Here is a 17,444-nt window from a genome sequence, read left to right as displayed (position 1 = left end):
TAAATGTAAATACACATAGCTTTAAATTCACAAAATTTATGAATACAAAAATACATAATTATAAATAAGTATACATAATATGTAGGTTATAAAATAATAAATACATTTTGGTGAAATGTGTAAAGAGTTTTTTGTGTACTATTCAAGAATTAATTCTATTTGTTAAACAAAATATACATACATCGTAGAAACTGTGTTCTTGTTCACTGTCTTCTCCTAAACAACAGGATATGTGTTACGAAAGTGATAAATCATTGTATATTACATATTTATATTTGATAGTGACATTTATAGCTACACAGATTTTATAGTAAACAGTAATGGTTAATATTATAATTTATGATAAATAGTAGTTAAGCAATTGTCCTTCTGAAAGTAGTCTATAATGTCATCTCATAAGTGATTTGGCAAAAAAAAATATCTGACCAGAATTATTGTTCCATGTGTAAGGGAAACATATATTATTATTTTTTAATTAGGTATACACATTGTTAGGTTGGATGGCAGCAATTTAAAAATCTTAGTTAGAAAAGAACTAACTAACAAATAAAACTGTGTATAAATTGCTAACTAATTATTTAGAACTGATAACTGTATGTCTACATAATTTATTTGCAGGACAAAGTCATAAAAATAAATATCAATATAATTATAGTAAAACGCTAATGTCTAAGTCTTGAAAACAAAATTAATAATTGTTAAATAAAGCAAATGATTTGTATTTGTATTGTAAACATTAACCATAATGATAGGTATAACAAATCCACGATTATAAAAAACTTCCGTACTACAAAATCTCATAGCCTCCTCGGAAACAACATAACAATTGTATAGAATTTCCTAAATAAAATAGTATACTATTAGTTCTTATTTGGTTCAGTTCATTGGTGCATTTCAAATATTAAAAAGTAAAAACATTGTTCCAAACATTTAAACAGTGATCGGAGATCGCTATTTAGAATAATGAAAATCTGACACGCTCGGAAGTTATTGTAAGTACGTAATAAATTCATCACGAGTTCTGAGTTCTGACCTGACACCCACGTACAAATCGTATTACCGATTACCATCCTGTACTTTATAATCGTAAACTAATTTAAAATTTGTATAAATCATATCATTTATTATAGATAAAACATATTGTTTAATATAATCGAAGGTTATAGTTATTAATTTGTTTTCTGCGATAACAATGTCTATTGCGGTTTTCTATAAAGAAAAATGTTTTTCATGTATAAAAACAAAAAATCTATCCATATTTTTTGTGTTTTTAATAAGGATAATAAATTATGACGTTTAAGACATATTTACCAGAATTTAGGATCTGAGACAGATGACTAATGTATTTCGTGGCTAATTGTAATGTTTCTATTTTAGATAGTTTGCGGTTGGGAGGATCAATAGGTATCATGGCCCGTAGAACATCAAAAGCCGAGTTTACACTATAAATAACAAAAATAGAATATAAATAGTTTCGTGTTCCAATAATTATGGTAGCTAGGTAAGTACTAATTGGTAACTAACAATTAAATGGTATTTACCTTTGAGTTCGATCTCGTTCTCTAGCATTAGCACCCGATCTGATTCTTTTCTTCAGAGGCGCTTCGTGTAATTGATCTTAAAAATATATGTATGTTTATATCAATTAAAATTTAACGGCCAATGACCATAATACATTTTTGTGTTATAATAACTTATGAGGCTTAATCTCACTCGATTGTATCTGAAAGTCATTTGTACCATTATCGAATTCCATATTGTTATTGAAGAAAAAACAATTATTATTTATCTCTTTATTTTTATTACATAATATGTTATTTTATTTTATTATGTTTTGCCTACACTCTTTGAACTCAAATGATGAACAAACCGATTGTGCGGTCGTATAAATAAATAATTATAATACAACATGGTACTCTATATTAAGTGTAACCAAGAAATATCCTGTGCATTAGGTGTGGTCCAAACGATGCTGTAAAAATGCACTTTAATAGACGTGACCCCCGGCCCATGTTATATAGACTAACTGTCTTGGTTGTCGAGATTAAACAATAATGAATAGCCAAAAGAATATTATGATCCATATTCATATTCATAAATATAATAACACGTGTGTGCTGTACGTGCATCGTAATACTAATAATGTTTATATTATGAACGTCCTACTATATACTATAAGAGAAGATAATCAAATGAGATGTCTTCCGTCTGTGGAGAGTATAAATAATTAAAAAATATATGATAACATAGTTCAATATTCCAATCATATAAAATACTAAGATGATTACACATCGATTGAGAACTCTGTTGATCGGATGCGTTACGAGTAAACAGTAACGACAAAAACATATTATAATATTATAAATTTATAATACATTAGTGATAATCCTCGAAGTCGTTGCGTATCCAGTGCACCCTATACATTATATATATTCACACACAAGTAAACATAATAATATGATGATAATAATAATGTGTACAGTCATCTGACACCGGTTTGAAGCCGTCCAAATGACGTTGGATTTCTGGAGAGAATCGTAGCAATGTAGTAACGCTTGAACAGTCGAACTTCAGTGCGCCGTTATATTAGCTCGAACGCGTTACGCCTGCAGCTATTACACCTATATCATCATTCATCGGCAACGTCGTACATCTTTATAACGACACTGAAATTTATAATAATAATATTATTGTGATTTATGCATAAAAACCTGTACCGCAGAGTAATACCGGCGACATTTTTTTTTAAATATAATATAATACTTTATATGCGAGTGTAACCCTATTGAAACCGTTTAACCCGTTGAATTACTTCAGTTTATTATTTTTATGATGGAAGAAAACGCGCCGGGGCCGAGCACGCAACCAGAACCGCCCGTAGTGGTAAACGTTCAAAAACCTTTAAATAATTCTTCAATGACGCAGGTAATACGAGTGCCTACTTGGCTACTTGATATTATATCAAAAATCATAATATAATAATTACACCTACCCAGTACCCACACTTTGCCTCTTGTATTTGAGATTCTCTTTCTGTTTTATAATAATACATACATAAAACGATTTAATTAATCAACTAACAAACTGTTAAATATAATACTCAACGAACGTGGGGGGGTATTTTGTTTTTTTATTTACAGGGATTCTTATCCGTAATATCTTTACTACCATGTGTGATTTCCGGGTCCATTTTGGGATTTACTGGTGTGTCGATGTGGAATTTGCCTCTGACGTATCGAAATGCGACGTGGTTCGGTAAGTTTTACTACATCATAATAATGCATAGTATTACATAATAATTACTAATTGAAATCTATATAATATAATATTAATTGTTGTCCCTATAATGAGTGGGTCAGTAGAATGCTCATGATTCGATCAGTTGGGTAGGTATTGTTTATTTTTTCATAGTCGGTTTATCGATAAATAGCAAAATTATAATAATAATATACATCATGGCTTTATATTGTTATTTTTTTCATGTTGCGAGCTCTTATATACTCATTATGTTACATTACTCGTAAGTACCTACTGGTTATCCTTCGCAGAAAAATTAAAACATATATTATATACCTATATTTACTTGTTCGATATTGTATAAATATAGGATTTATATATTCAAACTTTATCTATGACTTATAATATGTTAAAATATGCATGTATTACGTAACACGTGGGTTTCCATTTTGTGATGTTCAGGTATAATTTAATTATAGGTAGGTATTATAATCCAACAATAAAATAAAGCGTAGAATAACACTATGTAAAAATATTTTGTAATTAACAATTGATTCTGAAAACACTAAAAACTATACCTCTATAAAGTCTAAATAGTTTAATAGTATTAAATTAGATTTTTTCTTTATGTATATGTATGCATCTATCTACACTGTATATAGATATATACAGATGTTCAGACTATAGTATATTTGCTGAAGGTTATCAAATTTTGGTTTTTGATAATTTGTTACATATTACTCTATAGTATGGTATTATCGCTACTTCATTGATGTGTTATACCTTATACCTACCAAAAAACTTAACAGCTGTTTATACTTTCTCGTATTTTACCTAGTGAGTAGTGATTATTAATTGACAACAATTTATCAAACTAAAATTTACATAGTGTATTTGTTGACCACCATCAAATATTTTAATACAATATTAATTGTTGTGTTGTTTTCCAGAAAACTTCAAATTAATTGTCTTGTTATGTTTTAAATTTTAATGAACCGCCATCATTTATATTTTAATTTACGGTCTAACTAATCTGTTAATATACCTACTTGTAACAGCTATACATAGGTATATAGGAAGAACTGTGGAAGAACACAGCATAGACTAAAATAATACAACTAAAAGTTAGTTATCGTGGTATGAGGTGGATATTTACATGGTAACCACGATGGCTATTTAGTGATTAATGTATTGTTCCAGCATCACCATTATAATATGTGTTGTTTATCTTAATAACTCAAGTCACCAGCACATTACCATAATAAAATTAGGTGTATAAAATATAAAAATATAATAAAATACTATTTTTTTGGAAACTAGCATGCTACATGAGTACCAATAATTTTTGCAAGTTAAAAAAAAATAAAGCCTTATGTTTACGAGTCACAATATTAAAAGGTAACTAATTAGGTGGTATGCACTATAAAACTGATGCCCCTACCCTTAACTCTCGCCTATGCGATATTTATAATACTCCCCTCACTCCTCAGTCTGATTCTCCGATTGCATAACATGGTTACATCACTACTATAATATTGTTGTCATTTTTTATTGATCGCCAGTCGACGTAATTTTATTGATATTTAGCTGTTATAAATAAAACCTAATTAAGCTTCTATATAATTTTAATTTCGTATATTTCAATAAGAATTAAGAACATTATATACTCATCTTATACGTTTGTACCTACTTTATACATAATATTTCAACATTTGCGATAATGTGGTGTAAAAAGAACGAATCGGATTTATTATCATAAATATATGAATATAATAATGATTATAAAACGTACAACTGATTTAACAAAATGTAAATTTACCTAGTCCAGCTATTGTGGCTATAGCCAGCCATCCAAATACCGACTGTTCTTTTATTGAGATTTTTGTCATTAATGCTTTTGAGCAGAGAGACTCAACAAATTATTCATACATCTATTAATTTAGAACTATTTTTCAGTCACTCTTTACGTTTACAATTACACTAACTCATACTTAAACCGACATTATTTTCATTGTATTAATATTTTATATTTGTATTAAAATTGTGTACCTAAATGTATTGCATAAAATGTAAAGTAATCTATAAATTGTTTACATATATAATGAAGTAATATTAACATTACATATTGTCTATATAAAACTCTCAATTCATATTTTAGGTAGGTATAAATGTATAATATCGTTGACTTAAAACAAAACTCACCATGTACAAAAACTGGAATGTTAGGAAATTAAATTGTGATACATTTTCACATTATAGTTATTTACATTTTATTCGAACAATAAATAGTTACGGTTGCAGGTCAACAATCCATTTTTGATTTAAAGAAACTTCTGTACTCTGTTTTGTTCTAGGAATAAAGGTTTTAGGTTAGGTCTTAAATATTATAAGTAATATAAGTATTATAATAGATTGATATTATAAATTAAAATATATATATATACCAAACCAATTTGAGAGTTTTTTGCTTCAAACTACGATATCATCTATTTATAACTTCAAAAATCGTAATTGTTTGTTTGGAATTTTCGTAATAAATAGTACATTAATAATCATGTTCGCAGCTAGTCTGGCCGCTCTGGGTGCGGCAGGCGGGTGCCTGATCTCTCACAGCTTGATGAACGCGTTCGGACCCAGGGGTTCGGTGCTGCTGAGTCACGTGGTTTGCGCCATCGGTTGGATGCTGACGTTCACCAGCTGGACCACCACCAACCTCCTTGTGGGACGCGCGCTCACCGGCGTGTTCGTGGGCGTCGTGTCTGTGGCGGCCACCGCGCACAGTTCCGAGTGTTTCCCGACGCGGCCCACCGCACGGCCGGTCGTCTATACCGCCATCGGAGTACTATGCGTGTACTTGGCCGGTTCACTGCTCAGCTACGCACAAACGGCCGCCGTGATCACAGTGGTCACCATCGTATCATTCATTCTCGTCCGGGCGTTCGTGCCAGAGAGCCCGGCGTGGCTGGAGGCCCGCGGTCGCACCGGTGACGCCGAGTACTCCAGGCTCAGGTTGAGACTCCAGCGGCAGACGAATGCTGGAGCGATGGAAGACGGTGTGGAACCTTCGACCCGCACCGGAAACAGACCCACGGAAACCGAGGCCATCTACCGGCGAGTCCACCAGCCCGAGGTCTACCGACCGTTGCTGGCGCTAGCCCTACACTTGGCCCTACAGCAAATGTCCGGCTCGATGGTTTTGGTGTCGTTCGCCTCGCAAATGGTGGGCGACTCTGGCGTGCGCGTGCTCAACGGCCACTTCGTGGCGGCCGTATTGGCCGCCTTCCTTGTGGCCGGCGCCCTCGTGTCCACCGCCATGGACCACCGGGAATCGTCGGCCACACTGGCGGCTGCTGGCACGCTGACGGCCGGCGTCGTCATCGCCGTCTACAACCTGATCCGCCGGATGTTCCTCAACCGGCTCGGCTCGCAGCTGTTGAGCTTCATCCCGTTGCTGGGTCTGATCGTGTTTTCCATGTCCAGCAGCGTCGGTCTGGTTCCTCACTCGCCCGTTCCACGCTATGCGGTGGGCGAACACGTGGCCCTAGCGTTTGGGTACACCGTCGCCTTCGCAGTCATAAAGTGCTATCCGTACGTGCACGCCGCCCTCGGCTGGTGGGTGTTCGCTGTTTTCGCGGTCGCGTCCGCCCTGAACATCGTTTACGGCGTATTGATGTTTTCTGAACCGGAGTCCTCCAAACAGCAGCGAAACATCGCAGCCAAACGATCATCGGCTGGACCGGCAGTTTAACTGTACCACTATTGACGGTTAAATAATATAATATTACATTTTGCTGCATTCTTCAACATGTGATTTAAGTACGTCACGAGAAAACGATTTAGAGCGATGAACACCCACACACACACACACACACACAGATATAATGTTTAGAATCGTATTAGGTACTTAATATAGTTTATAGTAATTTATTAGAATGATTGTAATTATTGTGAAGGTCCCTGTGAAGATTTATCATATTACCTATTATAGTAAAATAATAATGTAACTACACTTTTATGCCTCTTGTTTTTTTTTTTTTTTTTTACATATACCATACCTAATATTTTATTCAAAAGTACATTTTTATATATTATTATTATTATATTGTATATTATTTTATTATTATTTACGTATATGACTATAATATTATGTTGAATATTTTATTCTACATAATCGAAATGTTTTTAAAAACAATATTATACTTATATAATATTGTAGTACAATGTTTTGCATTTTACTTATCTTTCTTTTATTTTATCGTTTATTAGAATAGTCCAGGGCCGTAGCTATAAGCACTGGCCACGAATTAAGATATCTTAATTCATGGCACTGACGAGAGGGCATTGCCAAGGGTGAAATTAAACAAAGGACGCAATTTCATTTAATGATATTATCAATTCATCAAATATGAAAATTAAAAAGATCAATTTTATTTTTAGCGTCATTAGATGAGGGGCACAAATTTAGTTTTCTGCCAGGGGCACTACTAGTTCTTGTTACAGCCCTGGAACAGTTGAATAAACTACAATAAGTGCCATTTTGTCATTCATATGTTTGAGGTTGATTTTATACCAAGAAAATTGCCTTTAAAATATACGATTATTGCAGTAGGTATCTTATAAGTTATAATACTTCATATAACTTTAAAAATTACTTTAGAAATAATCAAACATTAAATTTAAAAAAATTGTATTACATAAATTAAGCAGCGCATATTATGGCTAGCATATGTACATCTAGCATTGTACCGGCCCCAGTCCCCTTAAACCTCACTAAACCTAACAAAACCAAGGTCACGGGAACGTAGATGTGACGAGTCGAGTGTCGCTCCACAATATGTACCAAACTACCAAGTCATCATTTCTCTGACACATCTATGGTACTCTATGATACCAAGCCAACTTGAGCCATGAGCCAAGCATCGTAGAAAGTCGTCTTAATAGTCTTAAATTACCTTCTCTTAAGTTTTAACACTTAGGCTTGTTATACAAAATGTTTTTAGGTTGTTTAATACAAATAAAGTAAACATTTTAAATTATATTAATAATTGTTCAAAATTACATTGAGATGAAAATGAGGCGATATATTGCTATAAGTCTATAACTTTTAAATACTTTATTGAGTTAAAGCAAAATTATTATATCCTGATCCATGTATTTATGGAATATTGTTTTATAAACATTTGGTAAAAATGTGAAGTATCTACAGACTAGTTATTAGTTTTTGAGTTGCACCAAAAAATAAAAATTATTTTTGTATAAAAATTCCTATTTATCTTGAATTATTTTTATGTTTTCCAGACATTCATGAAAACAATTAGGAATTTTATACACCTCTTATATAAACTCATGTATATCAATATAGATTCACTTTCCTATCAGAAAAGATACTAAAGTGAGAAATCAAAGCATTTTTATATAGACATAATAATAATTTCAAATTAGTATTAAAAGTTTAGTATTTATTATAGTAAATGTATGTGGGCATATAGCTATTCATAGGATTAATATTCTATTCTATTAAATTGTAACCTTATTCATAAGTCAATAATTTTTTGTGTATATAGTTATTTTGTAATTTTTACTGCACAATACATATTATGTAATATGTTTTGCACTTGCCATATATATGCTCATCATATAGCCACCATAAGTTATACTTATAAGATTGTAAATGCATGTAATACAAAGAATTCTTCAAAAGTACATAACTGTTCAATTGTAATACAAATTATTATATTTTATACAAATCAAAATTATACATATAGGTTTCAACTATCTAAAGTCTAAATTTTAGACTTATTAACACATTGCATCTTATACATATTTTCCAAAATATAAATGATCAATTTTCTTAACTTTTCGTTGTAAATCATCCATGTTATTTTTAATTAAATATTCCATCGTATATTTATTCTGATTATTTTCAGTCTGCCACTTTTCTTTCGCTGCGTCCCATTCTAAAGTTTCTTGGCTAACAGCTTTGGCTTTAAATGGAAGTTTGGCAGATATTTTACTTAAAATATCTTTCACCTATAATAACATAATTGCTAATTAACAAAAGATTAAGATGAATAAAGAAATATTGTAATAATATTAAGTTATAATAACATTAAGTCAGAATAGGTTTTAAAAATAATAAATAATATAATCAAATTGGTTATTTCGAAAATGACACGAGTCATATAATAAAAATTTTACACAAACCACTAGATAATTAATTTCAAGTCATTAAGCTGTGTTGTTTTACAGTAATTCAAGTTTCTATAATACAATATTTTTTATCAAACATAAGTTTGACAAATGTAGTATTTGCACAGAACATATTATACCTACATAATATAATATATATAATTATCAGATTTGATAAAATTTAATTCAGTAAAAATGGTGAAATAATCGATTTAATTAATATTAAAAGTGAATATAGGTCAACGAAACACAATTGCTCCTAATATTTGAAGTAATTGGTAAATTAAACTTAAAAAAAACACCAACATACCTCTAAGTATTCACAATGACCAGCAATTTCAATAATAATTCTGCCTGTTCTAATCGGAGTTATATAATGATCTATGCTACCTTTACCACCACCCATTCTCTGCCCTTGGCCCTGTAACATTGTACACTCATGTTCATTATTTGTTCATATTATAAATCTTAGATATATGCATAATTAACCTTTTTAGTGACAGCTTGCCACGGTGAATCAATTCTCCAAATAGCAAACATTCTGGACCAATCTAATTTTCTCAGTAAGCCCATACGAATAACTTCAAAGTGTATAAACCTCATTCGGCCTCCACCAGTTGCCTATGAAAATAATCAAATTAAATGTAAGCAGAGTAATGTAACTGCATAACTATCTAATGTACTCGATTCAAATATGTTCAAATCATAATAATAACTTCTAAGAAATTAATTAAATAGCATAAGCTTACCTGTATACCATACTGTTTATGTATAAGTTTGTTATGAACTGTTTCAGGCCCCCTCATTAAATCCAACATTTTATGCATTTTTGGAGGTCTTATTTGTGAATTACTATAATTTGGTACCCTATCAATGTAATGGAGCTTAGGCCTTTCTGGCATCTGAATATCTGAAACAAGTGTCAGTATATAATTCATACATTACATGTCACTATAATCAGTAATTTAGAAAACTCCTTTATTTTTTACGTTCATATAGAATTGGAGGCTTAAAATTCTTAATGCCTCGGACACTGTTGACTTGTGGTAACAGAGCAGCACCTGAAACAGTATATTGCATGTGCGAACATAAAAATTATTAAACGTTTGTTTTTAAAAAAAAATTCTCCACACTTACATCCAGACAATTGGTTCGTGGGGAACCTTAACATTTTTTGTAAAGTCATTTCCTAGAACGTCGACGGAACGTGAAGAATCCAGTCGACAGATTATTCCGCGATTATTTTTAATAATTAATAAAGACGATATTTTTGTTGAAACGTGAATAGTTTAATGAACAAGATAAAAATGTCTTTTAATTTTACTGATAAAGTGATAAGAACTAGGGTCGACTCGGCATTGCCGTTTTCAAAACGTTTCTTACTTCTGGTACAAAAACAACGCGGACAAAACTTACAGAACATTATCAATCGTATATTCGTATGCATGCAGGTTTTTATAAAATGTTTACAAAATTTTATGATTCATAAGTCATAACGTTTCGTTCGTTGTCCCACCGACGTTGTTACCGTAAATGTGCGACTGGAAGCCGTCGAATCGTCTGGTAAGTAAACGCACCGTGGATTCTCTTGTTGAATTTTAAAATTATTGTGATGTACATTTTTGAAAACGTTTGTTTATAGATCAAATGAGAATGGAACTCGCAACGTCGAAAAGCAACGTCAACGTGATACAGCCAGATGCTGTGATATTCGAGACGTATTGGTTAAATAAGAGAGATGTTGAATTTGAACAAGATATACTGAGAAATCCAAATTCTGTGAAGTGTTGGATGCGGTACATAGACAATTACAAACTGGGCCCGTACAAAAAAGTATGTGTACTATACGAACGCGCCTTGAAACAACTGCCAGGCAGCTACAAACTGTGGCATTGTTACTTGAAAATACGTCGAAAGTATTTAAAAACTACAGACAACCCCGATTACGAAGAAGTGAACAATGTTTACGAGCGAGCATTGGTGTACATGAACAAGATGCCTCGCATCTGGATAGAGTTCTGCACATTCATGTTGAAACAGCCTAAACTCACTGTTGCTCGTCGTCTCTTTGATAGGGCTCTTAGAGCTTTACCAATCACTCAACATTCCCGAATATGGCCATTGTATTTGAAATTCATAAAAGAAAGTCATGACCCAGAAGTTGCTGTTAAAATATATAGGAGATATTTAAAATTATTTCCAGAAGATTCGGAAGATTATATTGAATACTTGACCACATCTGGACGACTCGATGAAGCTGCTATTCGTTTGTCTGAAATTGTAAACAATGACAGTTTTGTATCTAAACATGGTAAATCTAAACATCAACTTTGGAATGAACTTTGTAATTTAATATCAAAAAATCCTTTAGAAATTAAGTCATTGAATGTTGATGCAATTATACGTAGTGGTTTAAGACGTTACACTGACCAGCTTGGTCATTTGTGGAACTCTTTAGCTGATTATTATATACGTAGTGGATTATTTGAAAGAGCAAGAGATATATATGAAGAGGCTATTCAAACTGTTACAACAGTTCGTGATTTTACCCAAGTGTATGATGCTTATGCACAATTTGAAGAGTTAAGTTTACAAAAACGAATGGAAGTTGTTCATGCTAATCAAAATAGTACTGAGAAAGATGATTGTGAAATTGATTTACGGATGGCAAGATTGGAAAACTTGATTGAAAGAAGATTACTACTTTTAAACTCGGTACTTCTAAGACAAAACCCCCACAATGTTAAAGAATGGTTAAAGCGTGTACAGCTCTATGAAGGAAATGACGTTCAGGTAATAAATACTTTTACTGAAGCTGTGGAGACAGTTGATCCTCAAAAAGCTGTTGGTAGATTACATACACTTTGGGTGGAGTTTGCTAAATTTTATGAAAAAGCCAAACAACTCGAAGAAGCACGCCTAGTATTTAAAAAGGCTGTTTTAGTGTCATATATTAAAGTTGAGCATTTAGCTAGTGTCTGGTGTGAATGGGTAGAAATGGAATTGAGACATGATAACTTTAATGAAGCAATGAGACTAATGCGACAAGCAACTTCCATACCTTCTCGGAAAGTAGCCTATCACGATGACACAGAAACTGTTCAAATACGATTACATAAATCATTAAAATTATGGTCTTTGTATTTGGATATGGAAGAGAGTTTTGGAACGGTCAAATCAACAATGGCTTGTTATGATCGAGTTATAGATTTAAGAATCGCAACTCCACAAACTATTATTAATTATGGATTATTTTTAGAAGAAAATAACTATTTTGAAGAAATGTTTAAAGCTTATGAAAAAGGTGTAGCATTATTCAAGTGGCCAAATGTTTTCGATATATGGAATACATACTTAACAAAATTTTTGGACCGTTACGGTGGTACAAAACTTGAACGGGCACGTGATCTTTTTGAGGAGTGTCTTGAAGGTTGCCCACCACAATTTGCTAAGTGTATTTATTTATTGTATGCAAAGCTTGAAGAAAAACATGGCTTAGGCAGAAGAGCTATGGCTGTTTACGAAAGAGCCACTGAAGCTGTTCTACCTGAAGAGAAGTTTGAAATGTTCAACATTTACATTAAAAAAGCAGCAGAAATATCTGGTATACCAAAGACTAGAGAAATTTATATGAAAGCCTTGGAAGTTTTGACAAATAATAATGCCCGTTCAATGTATCTAAGATTTGCTGAACTTGAAACAAAATTAGGTGAAATTGATCGCGCTCGAGCAATATACTCGCATTGTAGTCAAATTTGTGATCCTAGGGTAACTGAAGAATTTTGGCAAACTTGGACCTCATTTGAAGTAGCTCATGGTAATGAAGATACTCTCCGAGAAATGCTAAGAATTAAACGAAGTGTTCAAGCAATGTATAATATTCAAGTGAACATGATGTCAGCACAAATGATGTCTGTTATTTCGGTTGAACCAGAAAAGAGTGGAATGAAGTTGTTAGAAGAAAAAGCATTAGAAAATAAAGAGAAACCATTGGAACCTATCAAATTTGTTTTGGGTAGTGAGCAAGATCGTTTACCAAATATAAAAGTATCAAATCCAGATGAAATTGAATTCAGTGACGATGAAGATGAAGAAGATGGTGACAAAGAAAATGAAGATAATGATGACGAAGATATGCCTACTAAAAAAGATGTGCCTGCTGAGTTATTTGGTAACTTAGGAGCATTTACCGAAAAAAATACCGAATAACCATTTATATGTTATTTTTTATATGTAATTAGTAAATACTTATTTTTAAGAGTATAAAATGTATTTTATGTCATTAATTTTAATAAATTGTATGAAGATCAAATTCATGATTTTTGGCTAGAAATTATGATTCGTAGATAAATTAGGTTTAACGTATTAGAATGTAGGATAACAAATATTAAAACTATAAAAAGCTATAGTAGTTATTCTTCAGGTATTAAGGCTAAAAAGTAGTTGTCTTCATCATAATATCTTATTTTTTTACATTTATTTATCGAATTGACCTGTATTCTATAATGTATTGTGTTATAAAATATAAAGTAACATTTGGAAAACTTCAAATAGGTTGGTACAGAATTTTATTGTAATAGTACAAATAATAATATGTGAATACAAGTTTACTACTATTTTGTTGTTTAAATTGCTAGTTTTCTTTTTTTTTTTTATTCAGAACTTTCAGTATAACTATTATAGTTCAACAATTAACATATTGATAGATACAGTGATACAATAAGTAATAATTGGTAATTAATAATAATGAGCATATGATATAATGATATAATGATAAATAAGATAATGATTTCAGATAAGAGTAAACAGAACGGAATATTAGTGTATATAGTAACAGAAATAATATTAAATGTAAATATCATAATCATAATTAATGGGTTGTTTTATTATAGCAGAAAGAAAAGAATTAATTATGAGGTGGGTTACCCTGGCACCCCAGTGTTCGAATTTTTTATTATTTTTTTTACCATTAATTGTACTATAATTTGTACCAATTTGTACCGTTTTTAAAAAAAAAAAAAATTGATAAAAGTCCATTTTTTAGCAACGGGGGTGCTGGTGTAACGTTACCCTGGCACCCCAGCGGAAAATCGATTTTTCCGGGGGAAATACTTTGGTACAAATTCTGAAATTTACGGTACAAATTGGTACAAATTATAGTACAATTAATGGTAAAAAAAATAATAAAAAATTCGAACACTGGGGTGCCAGGGTAACCCACCTTTAATTATGGAGGTTAAATCGGATAGGAATTTTGATTGAGCTAATTTTAAATTAGAGTTTTGCAGATTCCCAATTAATGTTCGGTTTTGAACCCGAAGTAGCAGCCGCATATGATGGGATAGATTGAGAGGGGTCAATGGGAAGGGACTTGGAGGATATGTTTTTTGTAAATGTGATATTTTTTTTGGAATTTGAAGACTTTAATTTGTAGTGATTTAATATGGTTTGATAGAACTGGCGCCCCTTGAAGCTGGCCGTATGATTTTCGGAACAGTGGACGCATTTAACTGGGCTGGATTGATCCTCGGTGCAGCTTTCTGATTCATGAGCCTCGCCGCATTTAACGCAACGCGATGGATGATGGCAGTAATTTTGTGTGTGACCATAGTCTTGTCAATTGAAACATTGCGGCGGACCGTGTGTCGTTTTGTTCGGTTTTTCAATCGCTACTTTCGTGTTAAGTAAAGAAGTGATGTTGCAGATATGTTTATTGTTAACATTGGGTTCGATGTCGACAAAAAAGATAGGGAGAGGACGTTTATTTTTACTAATATTGCGGACTTGCCTCACTATGTGCCCATTTTCCGACAATGCGGACGAAATGTCAGCACTGAGGGTAGAATGATGGAGGTTTCTGATAACGATCCTAAAAGGACGTTGAGAGCGAGGACGAAAAGTATGGAAACTGGCGTTAGTTCCCATCAAATAATTTGCCAATGCATTGAAATTTTCGCGACCATTGGGATGGGCGATAAGGTATAAAGGAGTGGACTTACATGTAAACCCCTTGGGGCCGACGGTCTTTATTAATACATCCTTGAATGCGGAAAAGTTATCGATGTTCCTGATGTTAAAAAGGTGGAGCCGTGGGCTCAGCCTGGTCAGAAGGGAGAGATGAAGGTACAACAGTGACTTCACGGGAAGGTGGCGCCGCATCAAACAGAGTCATCGTTAGAGTCAATTGAGGCGAGAACAGCGAAACGGTTTGGTAAGGTGAAAGTTTTGGTCTTTTTCCCCTCGTGAAGAGAATTTGGAGAAGAACTAGATAATATTCTTTTTGATGACGTAGGCGTACTATTACCGGAACGAATCATAATAAGATATACAAAATTGCTACTTGCTAGTTATTACTTATTAATTATCAGTAAAATATCGACCCTCATCGCACATTGGCAAAACACTCATTACTTCAATTATTCAACATTCAGATTATACATATGTATAAGTATAACTTATTCTGTGTTCATGTAAATTGAAGACTAGATAATATTATGGAATCGCGGAAGAAAAGTCTGGGCAAAAAAGTCCGAGGCATAAAAAGTCCGCCGTAGAAAAATCCTAAGCCTAAAAAGTCCGAGATAAAAAAGTTCGGTATAATATTACCTATACTATCAAAAAAAATCAATGATAATAATTATAATATATAAATAAATATAAAACAATCAAAATAATTAATTATACAGATAAAATATAATTATATATTAAATTATTTCTTAATTAAATTAAGTATTAATTTTTCCTTTTACCTAATTATATGACGTACCTATATCGGACTTTTTAACCACGGACTTTTTATACCTCGGACTTTTTGAACACGGACTTTTTTCCTAGGACTTTTTTACCTCGGACTTTTTGGTAGTCTACCAATATTATGCTAGAAATTTGTCGATACAATCTGGTGCGAGTATAAAAGATACATTTCTAGACAATTTCTTCTATCTCCTCTACTATTCTTTACTAGGTGGGTATTCAATACCCGGTATTGCAAGGAAGACAATATTATTACAATAATAATAAATTAAATGTTTATAGAAAAATACAATATAAATATAATTATAGTATTCGAGTAGTGAGTACCTACTTATATATGGCTATTTAGGTACCTATAGTATACCTATAGTTTTATTATTAAGATGACGTCTAACCCGCATGTGTTGTCTCCGTCTTACACATGTACGATATGGGAAATGTTCAAAACAATAGTAGGTACCTATATTATAATTTTTAAGTTATAACATTGATAAACATAATATACAAATTCGACATCTAAAATAACTGAAAAAAACAATAAAAAAAGCTAAAATAAATTGGTTTATTTGGAATAGAATAGCGTGAGTCTAATTTATATATATAAAAATTAAATTTCTATCTCCTACCTAGGATTCGGATTAAACTTTTGACTTGGAATTTTACAAACTAGCTGTCGCTCGACATGGTCGGTACGGAAAATTAATGTGTACACTGTATAACTTAATTTTAACTTTAAAAAGCAATAATCACATTTATTTAATAGTTCATAAAGAAATATATTTTAGTAAAAAAATGCATGTGATTCTAACATTTAAACACCATCTTAAATATTCTTAATCGATAATCAAATAAATAAATTTAAAAAAAATAATTAAAATAATACCAAGGTACTTACCTACTTTATTTTGTTATACATAATTTTAATTTAAAGTTATGCATTATTTCGGTATAGTTATCTCATTTCATTATTGCCCGATACCCTGCAATGAACAGATTGTATACAAGGGCATCGTTGATACAAAAGTAGTATTATAATATTATATACCTAGGTATCTATGGATTTCTCTTATTGATTTATAGTACAATATTATATTATATAATCCATGGCGATTGTCAAAGTCGTTGCGGAGGACGCAGTCTATTAAAGATTCTAACATTTCAATTAGATTGCAAAGTAGACATGAACGAAAAACATCCTGTTTTACGTTTAATCTTTTTTTTCATAAATCACATTATTTTTAGACTTCAATTCAGCAGTATCTGAT

The 17,444-nt window shown here is 32.0% G+C and overlaps 4 protein-coding genes across 6 annotated transcripts; 2 read left to right on the top strand and 2 right to left on the bottom strand.

Annotated features, from left to right (window-relative positions):
- Positions 1–20: 20 nt before the first annotated feature.
- Positions 21–2,286, bottom strand: LOC107170922 (transcription factor 15-like). 2 transcript variants are annotated; one of them, XM_015521143.2, is made up of 4 exons: positions 1,714–2,286; positions 1,542–1,617; positions 1,312–1,442; positions 21–216 (listed from the first exon to the last, which is right to left on the bottom strand). In XM_015521143.2, exons 1-4 carry the CDS (start codon positions 1,754–1,756, stop codon positions 143–145), a joined length of 324 nt encoding a protein of 107 aa, XP_015376629.1. In that variant the 5' UTR covers positions 1,757–2,286; the 3' UTR covers positions 21–142. The 2 variants fall into 2 exon arrangements, with proteins under 2 accessions (XP_015376629.1, XP_015376630.1); XM_015521144.2 differs by lacking the exon at positions 21–216 and adding an exon at positions 223–840.
- LOC107170926 (facilitated trehalose transporter Tret1-like) lies at positions 1,371–7,252 on the top strand. Of its 2 annotated transcripts, none has more exons than XM_089226469.1 (3): positions 1,371–1,501; positions 3,141–3,255; positions 5,802–7,252. In XM_089226469.1, the coding sequence occupies exons 2-3, from the start codon at positions 3,213–3,215 to the stop codon at positions 6,983–6,985; spliced, it is 1,227 nt and encodes a 408-aa protein (XP_089082595.1). In that variant the 5' UTR covers positions 1,371–1,501; positions 3,141–3,212; the 3' UTR covers positions 6,986–7,252. The 2 variants fall into 2 exon arrangements, with proteins under 2 accessions (XP_089082595.1, XP_015376634.2); XM_015521148.2 differs by lacking the exon at positions 1,371–1,501 and adding an exon at positions 2,471–2,925.
- A 1,701-nt stretch (positions 7,253–8,953) lies between these two features.
- Positions 8,954–10,730, bottom strand: mRpL16 (mitochondrial ribosomal protein L16). Its single transcript, XM_015521147.2, has 6 exons — positions 10,564–10,730; positions 10,416–10,487; positions 10,176–10,336; positions 9,916–10,047; positions 9,737–9,847; positions 8,954–9,267 (listed from the first exon to the last, which is right to left on the bottom strand). Exons 1-6 carry the CDS (start codon positions 10,610–10,612, stop codon positions 9,052–9,054), a joined length of 741 nt encoding a protein of 246 aa, XP_015376633.1. The 5' UTR covers positions 10,613–10,730; the 3' UTR covers positions 8,954–9,051.
- Positions 10,731–10,829: 99 nt separating this feature from the next.
- Positions 10,830–13,738, top strand: fand (Pre-mRNA-splicing factor SYF1 fand). The gene is made up of 2 exons (XM_015521146.2): positions 10,830–10,989; positions 11,069–13,738. The coding sequence occupies exon 2, from the start codon at positions 11,074–11,076 to the stop codon at positions 13,633–13,635; it is 2,562 nt and encodes an 853-aa protein (XP_015376632.2). The 5' UTR covers positions 10,830–10,989; positions 11,069–11,073; the 3' UTR covers positions 13,636–13,738.
- The last annotated feature ends 3,706 nt before the right edge of the window (positions 13,739–17,444 follow it).

The sequence above is a fragment of the Diuraphis noxia genome, unplaced genomic scaffold, assembly GCF_037042655.1.
Source record: "Diuraphis noxia isolate RWA-SAM2 unplaced genomic scaffold, SU_Dnox_SAM2 contig0004, whole genome shotgun sequence".
Classification (NCBI taxonomy): domain Eukaryota; kingdom Metazoa; phylum Arthropoda; class Insecta; order Hemiptera; family Aphididae; genus Diuraphis; species Diuraphis noxia.
This window is presented reverse-complemented; position numbering and strand designations above follow the sequence as displayed.

Excerpts from the sequence above, each read along its gene's own strand:
- fand (XM_015521146.2), top strand. The coding sequence starts at position 11,074 with ATGAGAATGGAACTCGCAACGTCGAAAAGCAACGTCAACGTGATACAG.
- LOC107170922 (XM_015521143.2), bottom strand. The coding sequence starts at position 1,756 with ATGGAATTCGATAATGGTACAAATGACTTTCAGATACAATCGA. Across the intron at positions 1,443-1,541 it reads GAACGAGATCGAACTCAAAG|TGTAAACTCGGCTTTTGATG; the intron begins GTAAATACCATT and ends TGTTATTTATAG. Across the intron at positions 217-1,311 it reads GTCTCAGATCCTAAATTCTG|GAGAAGACAGTGAACAAGAA; the intron begins GTAAATATGTCT and ends CCTGTTGTTTAG.
- mRpL16 (XM_015521147.2), bottom strand. The coding sequence starts at position 10,612 with ATGACTTTACAAAAAATGTTAAGGTTCCCCACGAACCAATTGTCTGGA. Across the intron at positions 10,337-10,415 it reads GCCTCCAATTCTATATGAAC|ATATTCAGATGCCAGAAAGG; the intron begins GTAAAAAATAAA and ends CACTTGTTTCAG. Across the intron at positions 10,048-10,175 it reads ATAAACAGTATGGTATACAG|GCAACTGGTGGAGGCCGAAT; the intron begins GTAAGCTTATGC and ends TTATTTTCATAG.
- LOC107170926 (XM_015521148.2), top strand. The coding sequence starts at position 2,830 with ATGATGGAAGAAAACGCGCCGGGGCCGAGCACGCAACCAGAACCGCCC. Across the intron at positions 2,926-3,140 it reads ATAATTCTTCAATGACGCAG|GGATTCTTATCCGTAATATC; the intron begins GTAATACGAGTG and ends TTTTATTTACAG. Across the intron at positions 3,256-5,801 it reads TCGAAATGCGACGTGGTTCG|CTAGTCTGGCCGCTCTGGGT; the intron begins GTAAGTTTTACT and ends TCATGTTCGCAG.